The 23021-nt window shown below is 38.0% G+C and overlaps 1 protein-coding gene across 1 annotated transcript; it reads left to right on the top strand.

Moving 5' to 3' along the window:
• The first annotated feature begins 19522 nt into the window (after positions 1-19522).
• LOC126808762 (uncharacterized) lies at positions 19523-23021 on the top strand. The gene is made up of 2 exons (XM_050533709.2): positions 19523-20718; positions 22342-23021. The coding sequence occupies exons 1-2, from the start codon at positions 19585-19587 to the stop codon at positions 22936-22938; spliced, it is 1731 nt and encodes a 576-aa protein (XP_050389666.1). The 5' UTR covers positions 19523-19584; the 3' UTR covers positions 22939-23021.

The following is a 23021-nucleotide window of genomic DNA, read 5'->3' as shown; positions in this document are numbered from 1 at the left end:
GGTTTTAGTAGGCAAAATTTAATTAAAACAACGAGCAGAAACTGTTTTAAACCAAACACATTATCAAATTTGATGTCCATCACTTTAACTAAAAACCAACCGGATCTCCATAAATCATTTTTCAATTGGGCTAATGTGAAGCGAAGAAGGATTTTGTAAATTGTAAATATATGGTTGCTTAAGAATGTACAAGAAATAAAATTGTTTTATGCTATTACAATATGTATGTTTTTTTATCATATATTTTTGGCAGATGAAATATTCAAGTTGGCGGAAAAATAATATCATCATTGTTTTACATAAAAATTATAATCAATTTTGGCGGAAAAAAATTGAAAGCCAGTGTGAGCCCTGTCATACAGTAATCAGATTTTCAAAAAATGTAATATGGAAATCGGCGAAATGCCTAAAGTGGATTTCATAACTGGTGACTTAAAATATAAGCATGAGAAGTACCCAGATTAATTGACAAAAACTACAGTATTGTTTTATCATTAACGATAAATGCAGATCATCGACTACAGAACGCCGATAATCAATAGGGTTAATCTTCTTGCTTCACAACAAAATTGAACAAAAAGTCCGTTAAAAACTGTTGAAGGACGGACAGGCATGAAGAATACCAACTTAATTACGCCAAAAGTTATTGGTTGTGGTGAAACCCATTCATTTATCGATTGATAGTTTGTTTATCTTCAAAAAGCGATAGTTTAAAGGTAGATATTGGGCATTGAGATCTTAGTCCTTGACTGAAGCAATGGGGCGTAAAGTAGCCAAACAATTCTTGTCAAAGGACATCGATAGCAGGACAATGGGATCTTTAATGTTCTTCCATTTTTCTCCGTGTTACAGCCCAAATTTTTCATTCCATATAATGAAATGAAATGAAATGAAATGGGGTTTAACGTCCTACTGTTTTGCTCCGAACTGGGCTAATGAAGACGGGCATACGCCATACATTGTGCTATGAGGGAAATTTTGCCCGGACAGCGGCACTACGGCCTACTCTTATATCGAATTCCAACTGTCAAGGGATCTTTAACGTTCACGCCAATGTGTACACGGGACCTCGGTTTTTCGTCCCATCCGAACGACTAGACAGCTGTCCTTGTCAGCCCCTCCGTCCATATAATGACCTTGACCAAGCGTGGCACACCAATGAGACGTTCAAATACATGTCTTATATTGTACATATTCAATAGAACGAGACTACAATAACTATACAAGCCGTTTTGTCACAAGCGGTTACGATACGAGTATAATGGGAAAATTAAAATACGTATTTTCGGTTATACTTCAACACCAATATTACATTGGCGTAAATATATTGGCGGTGTAAATATATTTTTTGATTTGTTAATAAAATGTAAAAAACATTTTGTTAAGCGTAGAAGGGAAATAATAACACCAATGATAAATCTAAATAGAATATTCACTGTGTCATGTCGTCTGCAATAATGTTAAATATACATCAAATTGTTTATTGGTTCGATTTTGCACATGCAAATCAAGACCTTTTCATTAGTTTGGCTGGCGTAAGCACTGTTCACAATCACACAATATTATTTGAATTGCGAATGGTTGCTTGATGCCTTTTACTAGGTTATTTCTTGATTTAAATCAAATTATTTGTTATAATATTTATGTCAATGTTTTCTGAAGAAGACGAAGAGTTGTTGTCGTTGACCCAGACTGTAATAGCTGGGTCTACCAAGAAAGAAGAGAATGAACATAAAACATACAGATTTGGTGGACCGGTGTCGGAGAAAGAAATAAACACGCGAATAGAAAGTTGTATTCCGAAATCTACAAAGTACAAACAATCCTGGGCCGTGGAATTAATATGTACATGGCAAGAAGAGCGATCCAATAGACCGGTTTTGGATAATCTACAACTGCCAGCAAATTGTTTATCAAAACGGGTACATGAAATGACACCAACAGAGTTAAACATTGTTTTGAAACATTTTTTGTTTGAGGCTAAAAAACGTGACGGCGGCGATTATCCGTCTTCGACACTTTATGATATTGTAGCAGCAGTGCAGTCATATATACTATTCAAAAAAAGTAGGGGATATTTGGTTTTTAAGTGTTATTAAAGTCACCTAATGAAACTGACGAAGAAACAAATGACAAAATGAAATGAAGTTCACATTCATCGATTTATTCCAAATGATCGTTAGACTAAGTAAGGCACAGACTCACCATTATAAGGGTAAATGATACCCGGGGTCAAACAGCAAAGTTACCACAGCATCACAACCAAGTCAGTAACGGGTAAATCCTCCTCTGTTTGCCAAACAAGCATTGATCCGACGTGGCATACTCCTAATGAGACGTCTAAGGTCATTTTGGTCCAGATTGTCCCATTCCTGTTGCAACGCAGCAGCAAGTTCTTGGACATTGGCAGGACGTTGTTGACGTTGACGTAACCTCTGTCCAAGCATGTCCCAGACATGCTCGATGGGGGAGAGGTCGGGACTCAGTGCTGGCCAAGGTAATGTGGTGATGTTCTGTTGTTGGAGGTAACCTGTAACGATCCTGGCCCTGTGACATCTTGCGTTGTCATCCTGGAAGATGAAACGGCGGCCATGACGTCGTGCGAACTACATAACATGGACTGCCAAGATGTTGTCCCGGTAGCACTGGCCTGTAACACGCCCTGCAACAACATGTAAAGCCGTTCTTCCAGCAACAGTGATGCCTCCCCACACCATAACAGAACCACCCCCAAATCGATCATGTCTGATGACGTTAACGTCTTGGAAGCGCTCGTTTCGACGACGCCACACCCTCCTACGTCTGTCCAAAAAATCAACAGTGAACCTTGACTCATCTGAAAACATCACATTGCTCCAGCGTCGATTATCCCAGTGTTGACGATCCCTACACCAACGACGTCTTGCCTGAATGTGATGATCTCTCAAACAAGGGATCACGCGAGGACGTCGGGCGCGAAGGTGACCCCTATGCAGTCGATTCCGAATCGTCTGGCCACTCACTCTCACACCAGTGTCTGTTTGAAGACGAGCGCTGATCTGATTTGCTGTGATGACACGATTTCTCAAGGCCAAGGTACGGATAAATCGATCCTGGGCTTGAGTTGTCGCCCTTGGTCGACCTGAGCGTGGTCTGTCCTGTACAGATTGTGTATCACGGTATCTGGACCATAGCCTGCTTATGACAGACTGAGAAACATTCATCGTCCGCGCCACAACCGCCTGTGTTGTGCCGATCTGTAGCATGCCAAGGGCACGTAACCTTTCATTTTGGGTAAGCCGACGCATATCAAAATTTGTTTTCTGGTCACTAAAACAATTAAACTGATGTTTCCACCCTGGAATTCAATGCCACAATGACTGTAACATTCAAAGTCAGAGTCGTGCAAATCTTGGGTTGGACCCCCATGATGATCCCAAGCATCACCTGCATTCCATGCGGTAGCTATTGGTGCGTTTGGGCGTCACATGTAACTGGAAATGTTTCTTCTGTTAGGTTCTATAATGACTTTTTTCGTAGTCATTTGCATATTTTAGTATTATGCCCCCAAAATCAAATATCCCCTACTTTTTTTGAATAGTATATAAGATATACCGGAAAATCTGTTAATATATTTGAAGATCAAGAATTTGAAGAAACCAGAAAAGCTTTGGATACGTGTATGAAAGAGAAAGCAGCAATGGGGCTTGGAATTTCGAATAGACAGAGTGCAGAGATAATAACACTAGAGGAAGAAGAAAATCTATGGAAACGTGGTGTTTTGGGGAGTGATACACCGGCTGTTTTGCTTGACACAATCTTCTATCTTACTGGTAAGATTATCTTCTAAAAAGTAAAATTTAAAATAGAGGGTTAATACTCGAAAACGAATGATAATTTGCCTTTCGTGAAATTTTTCATACATGTATATTGATTGTTCTGTATTTGAGACGAATCGATTCAAAATGAATGTTTTATTGGGGGAGGGGGGCGTTAAAGAAAAAGAAAAAAAATTCAAAGGAGAACTAACTTTTGATAATCTTTTCAGGTCTGCATTTTTCACTAAGAGGGGGCAGGAACACAGATCATTAAGGCTATTTGATAATCCGCAGATAACCGGACCACATATGGATAGTAATGAGAAGAGGTACTTGTTGTACAAGGAGGAGGTATCCAAGACGAATAGCGGTTGGTTAAAGAGCCGCAAAAGTGGGCCAAAAATTATGCGAGCATATGAAAATTCCGATAAGGAAAGGTGTTATGTCCATTTATTTGAAAAGTATAAATCACTTTGGTACGTAAACTGTATCATTAGACATGAAACACATTCAAACTGTATTACTCAGCTATCGTAGCAATGATCTCTGTGTTAAAATTATATTTGGAATGTGTTTAACCAGCTCTATCACATATTTGATAATGACTGACACCAATATTGTCCTTTAAACTTTGGAGTTAGTTTTACACAGCGTAAGTTTGTTGTTATAACCAAAGGTAAACTCGTAATTGTTTGTAATGACTCCGGTGACCTATTTGATCATTTAATCAATGGATTTATACCCTTTTATGGATGTTTATTTGTTTTACAGATCATAACTAACTTCTGGTATATGGCTAGAGATGAAAAGATCTGGAAACACCCGGATATGTTTAAACCAGAGAGATACTTAGACGATGATGGCAAACTTTTATCTAGTGATCATCCTCTCAGACAAGCGTAAGTAACATCTCATTGTTGGTCCGTGGCAATTCTGGTGGTCATAGCGTTGTCTTTCGTTGAAAAGTTGCACATGTTATCGATAAGTTATTGTCCTTTTAATGATTTACTGACGAGGGGTGTTTATTTTAAGATATATTTTAAAAATTCGATGGTACTCATTAGATCAGGCATGGCCTTGAAGTTGGGGTTAAAGGCGCTTTAGATCATAATGATTATCATTGAGTCAAATAGTATGGTTTCCATTCCACACGTGATAAGGAGTATGGTCGCATGCCAAACCTAATGGGTTTTAGCCGGGGTTTCCGTCGACCCCCGCCAACACTGTTAAATTTATCTGTCTGTCTGTCACTTTCGGCGTGGACAGCAAAACAACAAGTGGAGATATGGTAACATGCCGAATCAACTATTTGTCTTATATTTTATAGGTTTATACCGTTTGGGGTTGGAAGAAGACATTGTGTTGGAAAATCCTTTGCCAAATCTCGTATATTCCTTTATGTGACGACACTACTACAAAATTCACGTTTGTACCTGATGGGGGTCCACTTCCCTCAGAAGATTCTTCAACATGGAAACCGTCTGCAGGTTTACATCCGGATTCATTGAACTGTTTTGTTGAAATACGAAAAGATCATGTACATTAGGGTTGTGTATTGCAAATTGTGTTATCTTTTAAGTTTGTGGATAATATTCCTGGGTTTTATTAAATGTATCTGTACATTTACAAACCAAGATATAATCAAATTGGAAGTGTAACTGAAGTGAACATAATTTTCTGTTGAAGTGATCCTAGAAGTGTGGTATACGTGATCATTTCTTAGAAAATGTTCACTTCTTTTGCGCGGGGGTAGGTCTACATGGATATTAAATAAACAAACATTTGCAGGGGTTTGATTTAGGTCAAACAATTCTATTAGTGACTGAACAAACTATAAACGATACCACATTCTAATGTTTATTTATCTTTTTAAGTGTGTATTTAAAATCCCATAACCATAAATCCAGTGCGTCAAGAAGTGAATTGTAAATGTTAATGTTACAGGGCTCTTAAAGATGAATAAATGTATGCAGAGGGATAAACATGTAACAAATTATCATTAGTAAGGCAACACCAATTGCGTTTTCTGTTTTTTGGGAACACCTGCTACAATGGTTCTTCTTATTTCTTTTAGTCCAGTTGATTAGATCGATATATTCATAGAATCGTTCACGTTTTGAAATAAATGGCATATAGGTAGTTTTTGATGTTCTCTTTCGAAGAAAATCGGGATAAACGCGATCTGACTTCATTTTCGGCCGCCATTTTGGATTCAAAATTGTCGCCTCTGAAATATGGATGTTTGGCTATTACAGCTATTACCCACTGAATTCACCAGGAGTGCTTTCATTATCATATTGTCATGTTTAGCGACCGAAAACATACATCTTTGACTTTCATGCCTTATAAACTCTTATGTAAATTGTTATCACCATCTTTAGATATTTATATTCTATATGTTTGGGTGGAAGAATGGTCTGTCACTCAGTCAAGTGGCATGGTTTAGATTTCATCCCAAAGCTAAAGACCACTACGCGCAAGCGAATTATGGAAATAATATTATTATATTATCCCGAAATGGTGCTAATGTGGACGTCAAACCCAACTTCTGACTCCTTCTCTCTCTCCATGGAAAGGGGGCAGAGGGTAACCAGGGTGGGTGAGACATACAGACCAAAGCGTGTTAACAGGAGAGGGCCGATATAAGGGACAGGAACGAAAACTGTGTCTGGGGAAGGAGGGGGGGGGGCTAGATTTTTTGGTGATTATTGCATGGTTTAGAAGCGGGAAAGATAACAAATCTCAGAGGTTGGTTAAGGTGATATTTTTACTGACATTGTAATGGTGTTGCTATCCCACAATCCAATGGTCAATCTCATACTAGCTTTGGAGCAAGACATGAACAGGCGTTGCCTCGTCTGTGGCAAAGGGCATTCAGCTCAACGACAATCTGGCCAAGGGATGGAATCAGGCAAACGACAATTATTAACATAATGTTTATAACAGGATATTGGTGGTCTACATCCAATTAGCGAAGCGGAAACTGTGGATTAAGTCCCTTGTCATGCGTAAGATTTAATATATACTATTCAAAAAAAGTAGGGGATATTTGATTTTGGGGGCATAATACTAAAATATGCAAATGACTACGAAAAAAGTCATTATAGAACCTAACAGAAGAAACATTTCCAGTTACATGTGACGCCCAAACGCACCAATAGCTACCGCATGGAATGCAGGTGATGCTTGGGATCATCATGGGGGTCCAACCCAAGATTTGCACGACTCTGACTTTGAATGTTACAGTCATTGTGGCATTGAATTCCAGGGTGGAAACATCAGTTTAATTGTTTTAGTGACCAGAAAACAAATTTTGATATGCGTCGGCTTACCCAAAATGAAAGGTTACGTGCCCTTGGCATGCTACAGATCGGCACAACACAGGCGGTTGTGGCGCGGACGATGAATGTTTCTCAGTCTGTCATAAGCAGGCTATGGTCCAGATACCGTGATACACAATCTGTACAGGACAGACCACGCTCAGGTCGACCAAGGGCGACAACTCAAGCCCAGGATCGATTTATCCGTACCTTGGCCTTGAGAAATCGTGTCATCACAGCAAATCAGATCAGCGCTCGTCTTCAAACAGACACTGGTGTGAGAGTGAGTGGCCAGACGATTCGGAATCGACTGCATAGGGGTCACCTTCGCGCCCGACGTCCTCGCGTGATCCCTTGTTTGAGAGATCATCACATTCAGGCAAGACGTCGTTGGTGTAGGAATCGTCAACACTGGGATAATCGACGCTGGAGCAATGTGATGTTTTCAGATGAGTCAAGGTTCACTGTTGATTTTTTGGACAGACGTAGGAGGGTGTGGCGTCGTCGAAACGAGCGCTTCCAAGACGTTAACGTCATCAGACATGATCGATTTGGGGGTGGTTCTGTTATGGTGTGGGGAGGCATCACTGTTGCTGGAAGAACGGCTTTACATGTTGTTGCAGGGCGTGTTACAGGCCAGTGCTACCGGGACAACATCTTGGCAGTCCATGTTATGCAGTTCGCACGACGTCATGGCCGCCGTTTCATCTTCCAGGATGACAACGCAAGATGTCACAGGGCCAGGATCGTTACAGGTTACCTCCAACAACAGAACATCACCACATTACCTTGGCCAGCACTGAGTCCCGACCTCTCCCCCATCGAGCATGTCTGGGACATGCTCCGACAGAGGTTACGTCAACGTCAACAACGTCCTGCCAATGTCCAAGAACTTGCTGCTGCGTTGCAACAGGAATGGGACAATCTGGACCAAAATGACCTTAGACGTCTCATTAGGAGTATGCCACGTCGGATCAATGCTTGTTTGGCAAACAGAGGAGGATTTACCCGTTACTGACTTGGTTGTGATGCTGTGGTAACTTTGCTGTTTGACCCCGGGTATCATTTTACCCTTATAATGGTGAGTCTGTGCCTTACTTAGTCTAACGATCATTTGGAATAAATCGATGAATGTGAACTTCATTTCATTTTGTCATTTGTTTCTTCGTCAGTTTCATTAGGTGACTTTAATAACACTTAAAAACCAAATATCCCCTACTTTTTTTGAATAGTATATTATTAGCGACCAAAATTAAACCGTTCCCTTGATGCCTACAGGTGCAATAAGCGTGATATCATTGTTTTATATCTATCGTCGTCGATTTTCAGGTCAATGGTTGTCGATTTTAAGGTCTATTGTCGGTTTAAAGTTACGGCTTTGACGCATGGTTAATTTTGTTTCTGTGATCACTTGTACAATATTTAAAAGGATAGATTGTGCCAGGACAGCGGCGTTTAGGTCCACCCTTGTCATGGTTGATTTACTACTCTTGAAAAGTCGAAATTGTCCTGTAAAATTCCGATAGTGTTCCCAGTCCATAATTATCCGGATACGAATATAGGATATTTATTTAGGCGAGAGTCACGCCTACAGCTGTCCCCGTCTCCTTATATATGAAATGAACACGACAGTTCCATGTCTAGTTATGTTGAATTTTAGTATTTAATATTACCCGCGTTAATTATTTTAATTCGACTTTAATTATATATTTACCGAGGGACAGTGATAATTGTGTGGCATTTATTTATACCAGTGCAAATGGGGTTTATTTTAATTAAGTGTGAAATGTATTTAATGCATATAATATATAACGCATACGACGGAATTCGGTTGTGCGACATACTCGAGATTAGTTGAACATTTTACGATACCAATCTTTAACAAAATGATTTCGGTGGAACTGAATACCATTGAATTGGACCATGGCTTGTTTGTGATCGGACCATGTAACACCGAACAACGTAGGTCATTTAATAAAAACAGCCAAATAGTGTTCAACGGAGTGTGAATTGTGAGATTAAATGTGTTTTTGAAGCAAGTTAATATAAAATTAAGTCTACCATGGTTAAAGTAATAAAATGAAAGAAGAATATTTTGATGTTGATATGGTTCAACGACGTCATTTTATAAACAGAGTAGGTACAGGGTAAGGTTCGCTTAATTGTTTATGAAATATGGCATTTATACCATATAGGTAATAGCAAAAGAAACGCAATTTTATTATATTATGATATTTATCGGCTTTGTTCTAAAAGATAGATATGCCTATATCATAGGTAACGCAATGTCGGAGCTGGGGCTGATAAAGAAACAGTACTGCTATAGTCGTACGAATTACACACATGTGCGTATCAAGACCTTTGACCCATGGAATACCAAATTGATTGGACGGACACACCACTGTCGGTGTAATTTGTGCTAGTTTATTACTACCTATGTTCACATATCTACGCTCAATATGTAAAATTATCAAACGTTGCTAAACAAAGAGTTTATCACATAGTTTAGGTATATTCGGTTGCCATCATAAATAAACAGGTCGACCGTGTCGATATACACTGTAACCCGGGCGTCTGACCTGTTATATTGATATTCTAATGGATTGTGATAGTTGACTTTCAAGTGAGTGACCCTGACCCCATGTATTGATTACATTCTTTTTCTGAACCGCCTAGGTTTGAGACGGTTTTGAAATCGTTTCTTCTGGGCCATAGACCACCTAAAAAAAACAAAATAAAATAGTTGGCGATCATCCTTTTTGTTTTCCAAAAATGTGCGAATGACTGATTTTTTTAAAATGAATATGCAGAGCACGCAATACTTCAGGAATCAAGCATTTATTTCATGTCAAAATACAAGTCTGCTTATAAAACCGCTGATCATCATTGTATTATTCAGATTATTATTTAATCTTTGAATTTTCCAGCTTGGATTCAATCAGATTAAAACGAGATTTTACCAAAAACTTATAGGTGGTGGTGGCTGGTTAAATGTTGACAAATTTGCAATCCGTATCATGTCTTTGGACTGATATTCATTTTAGACATTTTACTTTCATTATATTGTAGTTTTTCCACGTTTCGGAATGGCCCTTTTCGAACCCTAACATTCATGATAAGGTAGTATCCCTCTTTCTGAATTAAATTGTCTTCTCCACCACCATGAATAAAATGGATCCATACCCTGCCGAGTAATAAGTATATTCAATATCTGAATTGCATGTTAAATTGGCCATAACAGACACCAATTGGATAACAGTATAGTCCAAATCATCATAGGTACTACCACAGCTGTATAGCAACGTTTCCATAAAATCCTCAAGTTCACGTTGTTTCTTTGGTAACCCTTTCTGTGCTATTTTTCGCAGTCCTAACATTGACTTTTTGAGTAGATGGGTAGAGTGAAAACAAAAATTATTATTTCATCTAGTTGGCAAAATAAAGCGCCCGAAATCTAATATAACACTAATTTTACTTTGTTTTTAATTGAATACCACGAATTTGTACTGAATTGACATGGATTAAAATATTTTGTCTGGAGTCACTCTACTTTGTGCGACATTTTTCGGACATTGATTATTATTTGTGAATGCAGCTGCAACAGTCTGGTTGGATGGTTGGAATTCAAATAGGTATAGAGAGTAGGATTTCGGTTGCAAAACGTTTGGAAACTTTGAAGTTACTGCTATTTCAGCCACCACTTGAGCTAGGCTATATTGGACAACATGGAAGTTGCTGTATTTATGGGCTGGAATAGCAGGAAAAAGCGTTTGCGGCAATTAAATTTCAAAAAAAATTCCAGACGGTCCTGTGTCCGTGGACTGTTAACGATTGATTGGTTGACGGGAATTTGGGTCAGCCACCCAAGTTAGACTATATTAGACAACTTTGAAGTTGCTGTATTCAAGGGCTGGAATAGCAGGAACACACGTTTATGCTGCCAACAATTTTTCAAAATTTTACTTTGGGGGTAGGAGTGTCCCTACACGATAATCGCCGCCCCCTAACATTCATCGAGCCCGCACTCCTATGCCCTTGGGACATTTTTTTTTACTTAATCGTGTAAATCACGGACACTTTGTGCAGTAGCAAGAAGAATGATGACATCATTATCCTGGTCCGTAGCATGTCGTCTTTCGTCTACTGCCGTTTTGACTGATGAATTCACATAATTATTGACGACACTGTTTCAAAATACTGAATATTGTTCAGGCCGGCCACTGTTTTTCTCACGCAAGTCCCGAATAACCTCGGGCCCCTTCTCGTCTGGAATTTTATTTATCGCTTGTCTACTTGTTTCAGGTGAATAACAATCACCAGTACGTCTATGGTATGCTTCACGAAGGAAAGCTGTTTTCAAATTGTAGCCTGTCCGAAGCACTGCGTGAACTCTTTTCTGAGTGCCCTGCTATGAAAGTGGCTTCGTTTCATCCTGTTCACTGAATGCTGATACTCTCAATAAAAAAATACAAGTCAACAGTGAGGCTGATGTCTCCGGCCGAAATCCCAAAATAAATAGATGACACATATTTAATTGTACATTTATCTTTTTCAAACGTATCAAGCAATCAAACTGATTATCAACTTAACAGTAAGTTTCATCACTCTCCATCAGTTAAAATCAAAGTTATCGTGCCCCAAAGCATCGACCAATGAACTCGTTTAATTCTGCTTAGCTTTAGCAAAAAAATGTTAATCATTAAACTCAGTTAAACTATTTACCTAATGAACATCTACATCAGGTTTAAACATTCTAACTCAATTAAAAGCAGAGTTGTTATGTTCCAAAGTCTCGATCTTCACCAATCAAATTGCTTATATCTACTATCTCATCATCGAACTTAGTCAAGGTAATGATATACTGAATCTATATTGGGGAGATTTATCGCTGTCAGCCAATTAGACCCACAGTTATCGTGTTCCAACGTATCAACCAATCAAATTGCTTGTCTCTGCTTACCCCTAGCAGAAAATGCTCATCTACGAACGCCACCAAGGCATTCACCTAATAAACACCTACACCAAGTTTGAACATTCTGGCTCAATTAGACGGAGAGTTATTGTGTTCCAAAAATAGGTTAGGGGAATAATGACTTTCTTCGAAATTTTTAAAACACAGGCTGTTTTCTATGGTCAAATTGACTTAGAAAAACGAATCTGGTGAAATTTTTGTCGAAAAGTCACTTTTTACGTTGGTGCACGGCCATTTTCTAAAATGGCCGCCAAAATAGGGCCAAAATCACGATTTTCTTAGAAATGCTTATATATCTAGTAGGGAGTCGCCTTGTAATATATCATTCCAAAATGGCGACCAATATGCAAAAATTTGAATTAAACTTGGAGATATTAATACGATATACAGTGTTTCAGAGTAATATGTCTAATCTAATGTTTTCGTGATCACTGAGTTCTAATCGAGAGAGGAAATTTATTTTCGAACATCCACATAGGAGGTAATCCAAGATGGCGACCTGAAATTGAAAAGATATTGCTAGTATTTTAAACTGAGTAAAAATTCAGCTATATTGTACGTTCTGTTAGCTTCAATATTTTGTGGTTAAAATTGAAATTAGTCTGTCAAATTTTTATACGTCCACATTTTCATGTGGATGTATATTGTCGTCTCCCCTGTCCGTCCGTCCGCCCACAATTGTTTGTGAAAACTCTACAGGTCACAATTTTTCCGATTTTAATGAAACTTGAAATATAGGTTTATCACCCTAAGATCTCGGTTCCTTTCGATATTGGCATGTATCGAACTGTAACTTCATGGATTATGGCCCCTGATTGTACGAAAAATCAAGTTTTTAGCTTGTGGACACTGTAGAGGTCACAATTTTTATCCGATTTGGTTTAAACTTGAAATGTATGTTTATAACCCACGGATCTCGGTTCCGTTTGATATTCGCGCATATCGGACCATCACTTCCTGAATTATGGCCCCTGATTGTACGAAAAATCGCGTTTTTTGCTTCTGGACTCCATAGAGGTCACAATTTGTATCCGATTCAAAAAAACGTGTGAATATATCACTGTTACACCCTAAGAATAGTTGAGTTCGAATTTCATAAAAATTGGACCGAAACTGACGGACAAAATGGCCGCCCCTCTTTCGCAAATAGTGTCAAAATATTGCGTATCAGAGTTGTGGACCCTCTGGATGTCACAATTTTTATCCGATTTGGTTAAAACTTAAAATATATGTTTATATCCCACAGATCTCGGTTCGCGCATATCGGACCATAACCTCCTGAATTATGGCCCCTGATTGTACGAAAAATCACATTTTTAGCTTGTGGACCATAGAGGTCACAATTTTTATCCGTTTTACAAAACGTTTGAATATATCACCGTTACACCCTAAGGATGGTTGAGTTTGAATTTCGTAAAAATCGGACCGAAACTGACGGACAAAATGGCTGCCCCTCGTTCGCAAATAGTGTCAAAATATTGTGTATCAGGGTTGTGGATCCTCTGGAGGTTACAATTTTCATCTGATTTTGATGAAATTTGGAACGCATGTTTATAACCCTAATATCTTGGTTCCTATCTATTTTCGTGCATATCGAATAGTAACTTCCTGAATTTTGGCCCCTGATTGTAAGAAAAATCGCGTTTTTAAATTGTGGTCCCTCTAGAGGTCACAATTATTATCCGATTTAAAAAAAACCAAAAACTTTCGAATATTTCACCGTTACACAGTAATTTTGTCTGAGGTTGAGTTTCATGAAAATCGGACCAAAATTGCCAGACATAATGGCCGCCCCTCGTACCCAAATAGTGTAAACATATGGTATATCAAAGTTGTGGACCCTCTAGAGGCCATAATTTTGATCCGATTTTGTTGAAACTTGAAATGCACGTTTATAACCCAAAGATCTTGGTTCTTGTCAATATTCGCGCATATCGATTTGTAACTTCCTGAATTATGGCCTCTGCTTGTACGAAAAATCACGTTTTTAGCATGTGGTCCCTCTAGAGGTCACAATTATTATTCGATTTAAAAAAAACGTTCGAATATATCACCGTTACACCATGTTTGTTGACGTCGAATTTCGTGAAAATCGGGCCAAAACTGGTGGATAAAATGGTCGCCCCTTGTACGCAAATATTGTAAACATCTGGGAAATCAAGGTTGTGGACCCTCTAGAGGTCACAATTTTGATCCGTTTTGATGAAAGTTAATGTACATGTTTATAACCCAAAGATCTTGGTTCCTTTCGATATTCGCGCGTATCGGATTGTATACTCCTGAATTATGGCCCTTGAATGTACAAAAAATCGCGTTTTCAGCTTGTGGTCCCTCTAAAGGTCACAATTATTATTCGATTTAAATAAACGTTCGAATATATCACCGTTACACCGCAACTTCCTGGATTATGGCTCCTGATTGTTCGAAAAATCGCATTTTTAACATGCGGATTCACTAGAGGTCACAATTTTTTTTCCGATTTTTAAAACCGTTTAAATATATCCCCATTCCATCATATTGAAGGTTGAATTCGAATTTCGGGAAAATCGAAATGAAACTGCCGGACAAAATGGCCGCACTTTGTACGCAAATTGTGTAAAAGTATGCTACGAAGGTTGTGGACCCTCTAGAGGTCACAATATTTATCAGATTTTGATGAAACTTAAAACCTATCATTATATTCCAAAGATCCCAGTCCCTTTTGATATTTGGGCATTTCCGACCATAACTTTCTGGATTATTGCCCCTGATTGTACAAAAAATCTTGTTTGTTTTTAGCTTGTTCTCTATCCATCTCTTGCAAAATGTGGACGTATCCTGCCTGGCAGCCGCTGGTCCATAATATCATTCAACTAGTGCTTTCGAAAATCCCCAGTAATTAAGCTGAAGTATGAAACAGTTTTTACGAAATATTGCAATGTGCAATAGGCTATAGGCCTACAGTTATAATATAGCGACATCCACTGTAGCAGTAGGTTTATTGCAAACGACCCAATCATGAATAAATTGCAAGAGAAATAGAACCAAAGGGCGTTTCGATAGACTTAGTTAAAATGTCGTCACCGAATCTTAAATCACCGAGCGTATACTAGTACATAGGGCCTAGACCTAAGTACCCTTTTCGCATGGCTACCCAAGGAGCTGCTATATTTTTGTAGACATTCAGCAAGACCCATGACAGTAGTATGGACAAACTTCCACGCATCCTTCTTGAGATAGAAAACCATTGCCAAATTATAGAGAGCCGAACTGTGGGACTTAATCTGGTCATTTTGAAGGATAGATTCATTCAATATTCTCTTTGGCTATCTCCCGAAAATTCTCTAGCTAGAGAAATAATATATGGCAACTGGAACTGCACATCGTCTCTTTTACCAAATAGCACTGTCCGGTGGTAACCCAAGTGGATGACATAATCTTGTGACTAACCCATTTTTTTCCATCTATTTCAGGATGTCATTTTCAGTACATTTTCCTTGGTGATGATTTTCGTGGAAATGAGGAGGCCACGAGAATATTGAACGCATTCTCATTTTCTTCATTTTAAAAAGTACCATATCAATGAAAGCAGGAATGTGAAATAAAATAAAACCAAGTACGAACAATCCAAACCATTAGACAGAATTCGATGTCCTAAAAAAACGGTATAGGAAAAATATTGTAATCAGGCAAAATAGTGTAATCAGCATATGGATTGTTCGCCGTGTACAAAATACACGACAAACAGTGGTAACAGGTGTTCGGAAGAGTAAGCTTACCCTGCCTGGTGCCACACGCGCCATAGCTGCATCCAAACTATTAGACGAAAACTCGGTAAAATAGCGTAATTGACCAATGAACTATCGGTATGCAAAATGCACGTGATGAACAGTGTTAACGATGTAGTAGACAAACATTATCGGGGAGATAGTATACGCGTCAATTAAATATATCTAGAATAATAGCCGAGAGAGACATGTTATATTTACCAATCATGTCTATATGACGGCCATAAAACTTTTTATAGGTTTTAATAAGTTTAGTTCGCAAGTATCCCTGTAGTTGAAGCTTAGATGACAAATGCCTCGATCTACTTAAAAAAATCAGAATAAAAGGAACACGCTCTCGCCTAACGAATTAGCTGAGACACAAAAACTCCATAAGCTGGTGATATTGGAATGTTCCTACTAATAAATAGAGAATCTCCTACCAGTCTTTTTTGATATCAAAAAATATCAACACAAGTTGATAAAGTAACAAAAAACGATTTTCCCACAAAACATTTGTCATTTAACACTTAACATTTGACGGTTTACATTTAACTCTTGCCTTAGAGGTATTTTGACTTAATCAATATCGGTTTTAGGACTTTGTACATTGTACTTTTTACATATTTCATATGATCGATACGAAGTTATATTCATTTCACTGAACTAATCAAAAATATATTGCATTAGATGCTCAATTTACATAAATGGAATATTTTAACAAATAATACTTATAAATTTGCGGAATATGAAAATAACACATTTACATTTACAAAATAAAACAAAACATACATACAAAGAGTGCAAAAGAACTACTATATACATATTATAATTGCAATTAGGTAAATCGTTTAGTTGATGTTATATAAGTATGAACTTGAGAAAATATATAAGTATTCTTTTCATCGGGCAGATCCACGTCACCCCATAGTAACATGGACACGTTAGCGATTTTGAAATTAGTTAGGGAATAATAGTGTAGTCCTGTTAACTGAAAAGCGCTTGCACTTAAAGAAGTCATGTTCAGCATTTTCGTCGTGCCAGCCACATTCACATTTTGGACTCGGAGTTAATTTTACCCTATACAGACCATGATTTAACACACTTTATCCATGACGTAATCTAGTGTGGGTGATATTTTCAAAGCGATTTCCAAAAATATAATAGTTAGGAGATGAATGATTATTTTTGTATTTCTTTTTTTAATCTAATATTTCAATCTATAGTACCAATATTCATTTCATTCGAATGAAACCTTTGGGTATGTGTGGCCCATCCCAACACCGCAAAAAAAAAGTCTATTCGCTGTATGTTTATTTTCGTGGTGAAATTGATAATAACTCTTTAAATCTCTAGCCGGATGTAGTTCTCGAAACTTATCTCCAAATCGTAACACGTGAATGACGTTATTAAAATAGCGTGTCCATGTAAGCGGAAAGTATGTAATAGGGATTGGTGCTATTATGTGTACCGCTCCAGTCTTATAAAATCTTTGCTTTGATTTAACATAATATTATTCAGGTAAGATTAATGTTAGTTGCGTAGGCCTATATTGTGAAAAATACCAATGATTTAAAAGCAAGTCAATGACTTTTTACTCATCTTCTTATTGAATGTAGAGTTCAATGCATGTCCATGAAATAATACTAGTTAATCATTAGAATCTTAATTATTTATAATTTATCGACTCTACAATAATTACAATGAACTGGTATTTTAAAGTGGTTATTCGACTCTTTTATTAGTGGATTTCCACTAATTGCGATATAAATAAAATGACATGTACTATATTCCACGGGAATAACATGAATTCTATTTTTATTTTATATGTATAAAATCGATACGAGACAGTGTCTATTTATAGTGATCACGTAACACAATTATTGGAAATTCCATTATTGCTTAACTCCGTACCGTTTTTGCTATACTGAATATAGTTTTCTAAAACAAGGGTTAAAGTTGCTACATGTATGTATAAATTACACTATATTAGATTTAGGTTAAAACTAATTTAAGACACAACATTTACTACACTTCTTCACTGACTGGCACACTGGTTCGTTTGCTTGGGCAAGGCGGAGTTCAATCCATCCATGTACTTAACCAAAGGGCCTCGTGTTTTCATCTAAACGACTAGACACGCATTTCTTCTTAGCAGTGGCGGAATCACATCTGATAGGTGAGAACCGGGCTTAAAACATCCAGTTTGTTCTTCTCGGTCCATCACACAACCACCACTGATAAGATTGGATAGGAAAGGCATGTAATTTTAAGCCCACATCAATGCACATCTATGGTCACATGTGCAACGCTGCGGACAAGAATTTTGCCCGGACAACGACTTTTCCCACTCTTCATTGCAGTTCAACCCTCGAGGGTTTGTTTAGGTGTATACGGGTGTATCTCGCGGTTTCCGAACAATCCGAACGATACTTGTCAACCGTTGGCAATATCCTTGACAAACGGGAGCAAGGCTTGATAAGTCCGGAGAATCGAACGAGGTGCATTCTAGTCTAAATTTTCTTAGCGCTCGATTACCGTGTCACTCTATTTATTTCATCGAGGTTTTCCAGCGTGGTTCCCCCTTGTCAGTGATGCAGGACGGAGGGCCTGACAAGGACAGCTGTCTAGTCGTTCGGATGGGACGAAAAACCGAGGTCCCGTGTACACATTGGCGTGCACGTAGAAGATCCCCTGACAGTTGAAATTCGATATAAAAGTAGGCCGTAGTGCCATTGTCCGGGCAAAATTTCCCTCACAGCACACTGTATGGCGTATGCCCATCTTTATTAGCCCAGTTCGGAGCAGAGCAGTAGGACCTTAAACCACATTTCATTTCATTTCATTTCTGTTTATTTATCGGACGGTAAACTACATTACTTTTTCCGTTTAATACCGAAGTATAATTTGTTATTTTTGTTTTCAAAGTCTGGATTCTTAGAGAAGATGATTCTAGATTCCAGAATATAATTCTAAGCTGATGAGAAAGAAGGAAGTTGTAAAACTGAGTTTGGTTTCCATTATTATTAACGTTAAAAACGATATTCACTGTTTATGGGCATTTTCGCAGAAAACTAATAATAATAGCAATTCCGGAGAATTTTCAAGTTGACCGGCCTAGTTTCTTAAGGTCGTTTGTGTAGATCCTTCTATATAAATATAATATCGTGTTGATTCGTTATTAAGATATATATTTATCTATTCGAAAAGATAACATATCTAATAGTTTATGCATCTTTTAACTATGCTTATTTTGATTATTTACTGTGGTAAACGGCCGGTGTAGTTGTATCAGTACAATTGTTTTTTTTGAGTTCCGTGATTATTTTTAAAGTTTAGTTTCACGCCCGGTACTTCTATTCCAAGTTTCGTGTTGTTTAAATTGGCTGACATTATTAATTATATTTTATGATTTACACGCACCTTATAGTGCTCCATTTATACTGTGTCTTTAATATAAACATTAAAAGGTAAATTTCATGTTTCATGTTCGTTTCCCACCAGATTTTTTATTAGCTGTGTTACACGTGTATCATATTATTAAACTTCATTTACATTCATTAAAAGGACAAGCGAAGTATATCCTCCCACACGTATGTTCATTGAATCTTTATACGTACATTTGATATTGAGACCGTCATGCACCCTGAGTTAGTACAAAGGTAGAAAACGTACCTTCCATATAAAAGACTTGTTGTTTGAAATTTGAATCACAGTTTCTCCCGTTGTCGTTCAAATCAACAATCAAGATGGGTAACAAGTGTAGTAGTCGTAAAAAGAAACCGAAATCAACCCACGAACTCAACATGGAAGCTCGTATGGAGCTGGTCAATAAAAAGGAAAACGAAGTTAAATTCGACGAGAACCTTTGTGCGCATGACAGGATGGATGCTTCGGTATCTAATAAAAGGTTACGCCGGTCTAAATCATGTCTTACAGAAACTGAACTTCTAGCAATTGCCACAGATCCAAAGGATTTTGTATTTGATTTTGAGAATCTTGTTCTTGAAGGAGGAGGAAATAAGGGCCTGGCTTACTGTGGAGCTATAAAATACCTTCAGGAAGTTGGGGTGATGAAAAACATCAAACGAATCGCGGGAGCTAGTGCGGGCGCCATGACAGCTGCTTTGATAACAGTAGGGTATAATCCAGATGAAATTGAGGAATTTTTGGGAAACAATATTTCTGACGTGTTCATAGATCACAGTTGTGGTTACTGCAGTCTTCTACCAAATCTCATTTCTGGATATGGGTGGAATCCTGGGAAAAAAATCTATAAGTGGTTTGGCGATAAAATGCGACTTAAGACGGGCAACCCGGATGTGACGTTTCAAGAAGTTTATCAACAGTTTGGAATAGAGCTATGTGTTGTTGTAACAAACTTAAGTCTAATGACCACTGAGTATTGTCACCCTAAGACCACGCCCAATATGGCTGTACGCTTTGCTGTTAGAATGTCCATGGCCATTCCCGGCATGTTTAGTGCTACTAAATTCACGTCTTACGGCCAAACGGATGTATACGTCGATGGTGGCGTCCTCTGCAATTATCCCATTCATTGTTTTGATGGTTGGTATCTATCTATGGAACCGGGTAACAGTTTTATAGAAAAGCTACAACCATTAAGTGAATTACCTCGTCTCTATGATAAAACAGAGCGATTCGGAACTTTTAATCCCAAGACTCTGGGTTTTTTATTATTTGCCGATAATGAAAGTGACATATTAAGATATAATTTAGAAAAGAGAATTGGAGTTCTGCAGCCATTAAAACCATCTTCGTCCACCAAATTATTTGAAGAAAAATCAAAGAAGAAACAAAAACAAGATAAACTTGCTGTCGAACATGGACATGTAGTTAGAGCTGTTGATTCGTTTCTTAAGGTAAGAATTTCACTGATGTGTTTGTCCAAGTCGTAATCTCTAGAAATTGTTGCGATCCCACGCATGTCCGTGTCAAGGAGAATCGTCGCTTACCCATCCTTTAACCAAATGGTTCACCCAGTTGCCATCGAATTATTGAAATAAAAACTATATATGCTCGTCTCAAAATGGCCTAATACTGTGTTGATTGTGTATGTGTGTGGGTGCGCTGTCCGGCCAAAATTTCCTTCATAGCACGACGCACAGAGTATGCCCGTTTTATTATACGCCCACATTTTCGCGTGGACGTATATTGTCGTCGCCCCTGTCCGTCCGTCCGTCCGTCCACAATTGTTTGTGAACCGTCTACAGGTAACAATTTTTATCCGATTTCAATGAAACTTGAAATATAGTTTTATCGCCCTAAGATCTCGGTTCCTTTCGATATTGGCATGTATCGGACTGTAACTTCATGGATTATGGCCCCTGATTGTACGAATTTAGTGAAAATCGGCCCAAAACTGACAGAAAAAATGGCCGCCGTTCGTTCTCAAAGAGGTTAAAAATATGGTATATCAAGGTTTTGGACCCTATAGAGGTCTCAATTGTTATCCGATTTTGTTGACACTTGATATGTAAGTTTATAACGCAAAGACCTCGGCTCCTTTCGATATTTGCGCATATCGAATTGTAATTTCCTGAATTATGGCCCTTGATTGTAGGAAAAATCACTTTCTTTTTAGCTTGTTCTCCATCCGTCTCTCGAAAATGTGGGCGTATCCTGCCTGGCAGCCGCTGGTTAACCAGTGTATCAGCTGATGATGGTTCACTGTACAGTTATATATCCTCTTGATTTGTCTCTCGAATCAAGTTGGAGGCCCTATGTCGAAGTAAAAAACTATAGGTTCCTATAGGAATGTTTATAGCTGCGATTTTTCATGACCATACATGAAAGCACACGCTGGCTACAGTTAATCTCACGAAATGAATAAGACAATTGCACCAATTAAGAATTACATCTACAGCCGATAGATGACAATTGTTGGTAATCCTGATGCTAATAGCTCTCATTTAAGAATATTTCAGCCAGTTGTTAGTTTTGTTAATTGCAAAATACGTCGGTATTCATCACTGATAATGGTCATTATGGTGACCACCCTGGCGTTCACACTAACGTCATCTGTTGTTAATATAACGAATAATTTGATGCCCATAACGTATGTATAGACTCCAAAATCGCAGCTTGGCCATGCCTGTGTGTAAAGTTATAACAGTTTAAATAGTTAGAGCTATTTGGCGACCATCTTGGATTTTTCCGTGACGTCATACGTGTTCATCTGGCGTTTGAGTTTAATTAATTGTTTGGCCCTAAAACCTAAATATAGATACAAAATTTCCCTTAACAGGAATAACAGAGGCATTATGGTCAGTTATATGGAGTGATGACCATCTTGAATTGCATACTTCCTTCTCATGATTAAAGATAGCCACCCAATTTTGTTTTACTCCCACATGATTCAAGAGTCAAATTAAGGGACATATAAATTCACACAGAATTATCCTTAATCGGCTGACAGACTAAACCTAATTGGTGTATAAAAGTAGGACGTTAAACCTCATTTCATTTCATTTATATATTTGCAGGTACTCAAACGACATAACATAGATAACAATGACGATATAACACTAGCAGAATTGGAGAACGCCTTTAAAGATGAACAGCTGACAAAAGAAGAAAAGACTCTGTTATTTGGTAAAGATATCGATGTCCATGAAGCTTTTCAATTGTTGGATAACGATAAAAGTGGCCAGATTAAATACAGCGAGCTTATTCATTTTATCGAATCAACTGGTATATGTTTTCAGACCAGATTTTTAGGTTATCAGCGCAAGGACGTTAAAAACTTTGTGTCATTCCTTGATTCTCTGCAGTCAACTTTATTAACAAACGTTAAGAGGATTTATGTAGATGAGCGGGATATGAAAAGGACAGTGGGAATTAATACCGGCCATATTGGAACCACCGATTTTAAGTGTGAAGAAGCTGATCACGAGTTCGTCGTTGCACGTGGTTATAATGCAACCAAATCGTACTTACAATATTACGCTGTAACACGCGATCTTCCTAAATCTTCTCTCTCTAAGCCATGTTTGCCTGTAATAGCCGAAGTTACCAAACAAGATAATGACTTACCGCATGTTGAAGCCAATAATGTAATTAACGAGACGACCCACATGTAACATCCTCAAGACAGAAACTTTAACACTCACGACTAAACGCAACATTGTGAAACCACCCCTATTAATGAAATCAATCAAAATAA

The sequence above is a fragment of the Patella vulgata genome, chromosome 1 (genome assembly GCF_932274485.2).
Source record: "Patella vulgata chromosome 1, xgPatVulg1.2, whole genome shotgun sequence".
NCBI classification, from domain to species: Eukaryota; Metazoa; Mollusca; class Gastropoda; family Patellidae; genus Patella; species Patella vulgata.
Note: the sequence above shows the minus strand (reverse complement) of the source record. Positions and strands in the feature narration are given on the sequence as shown.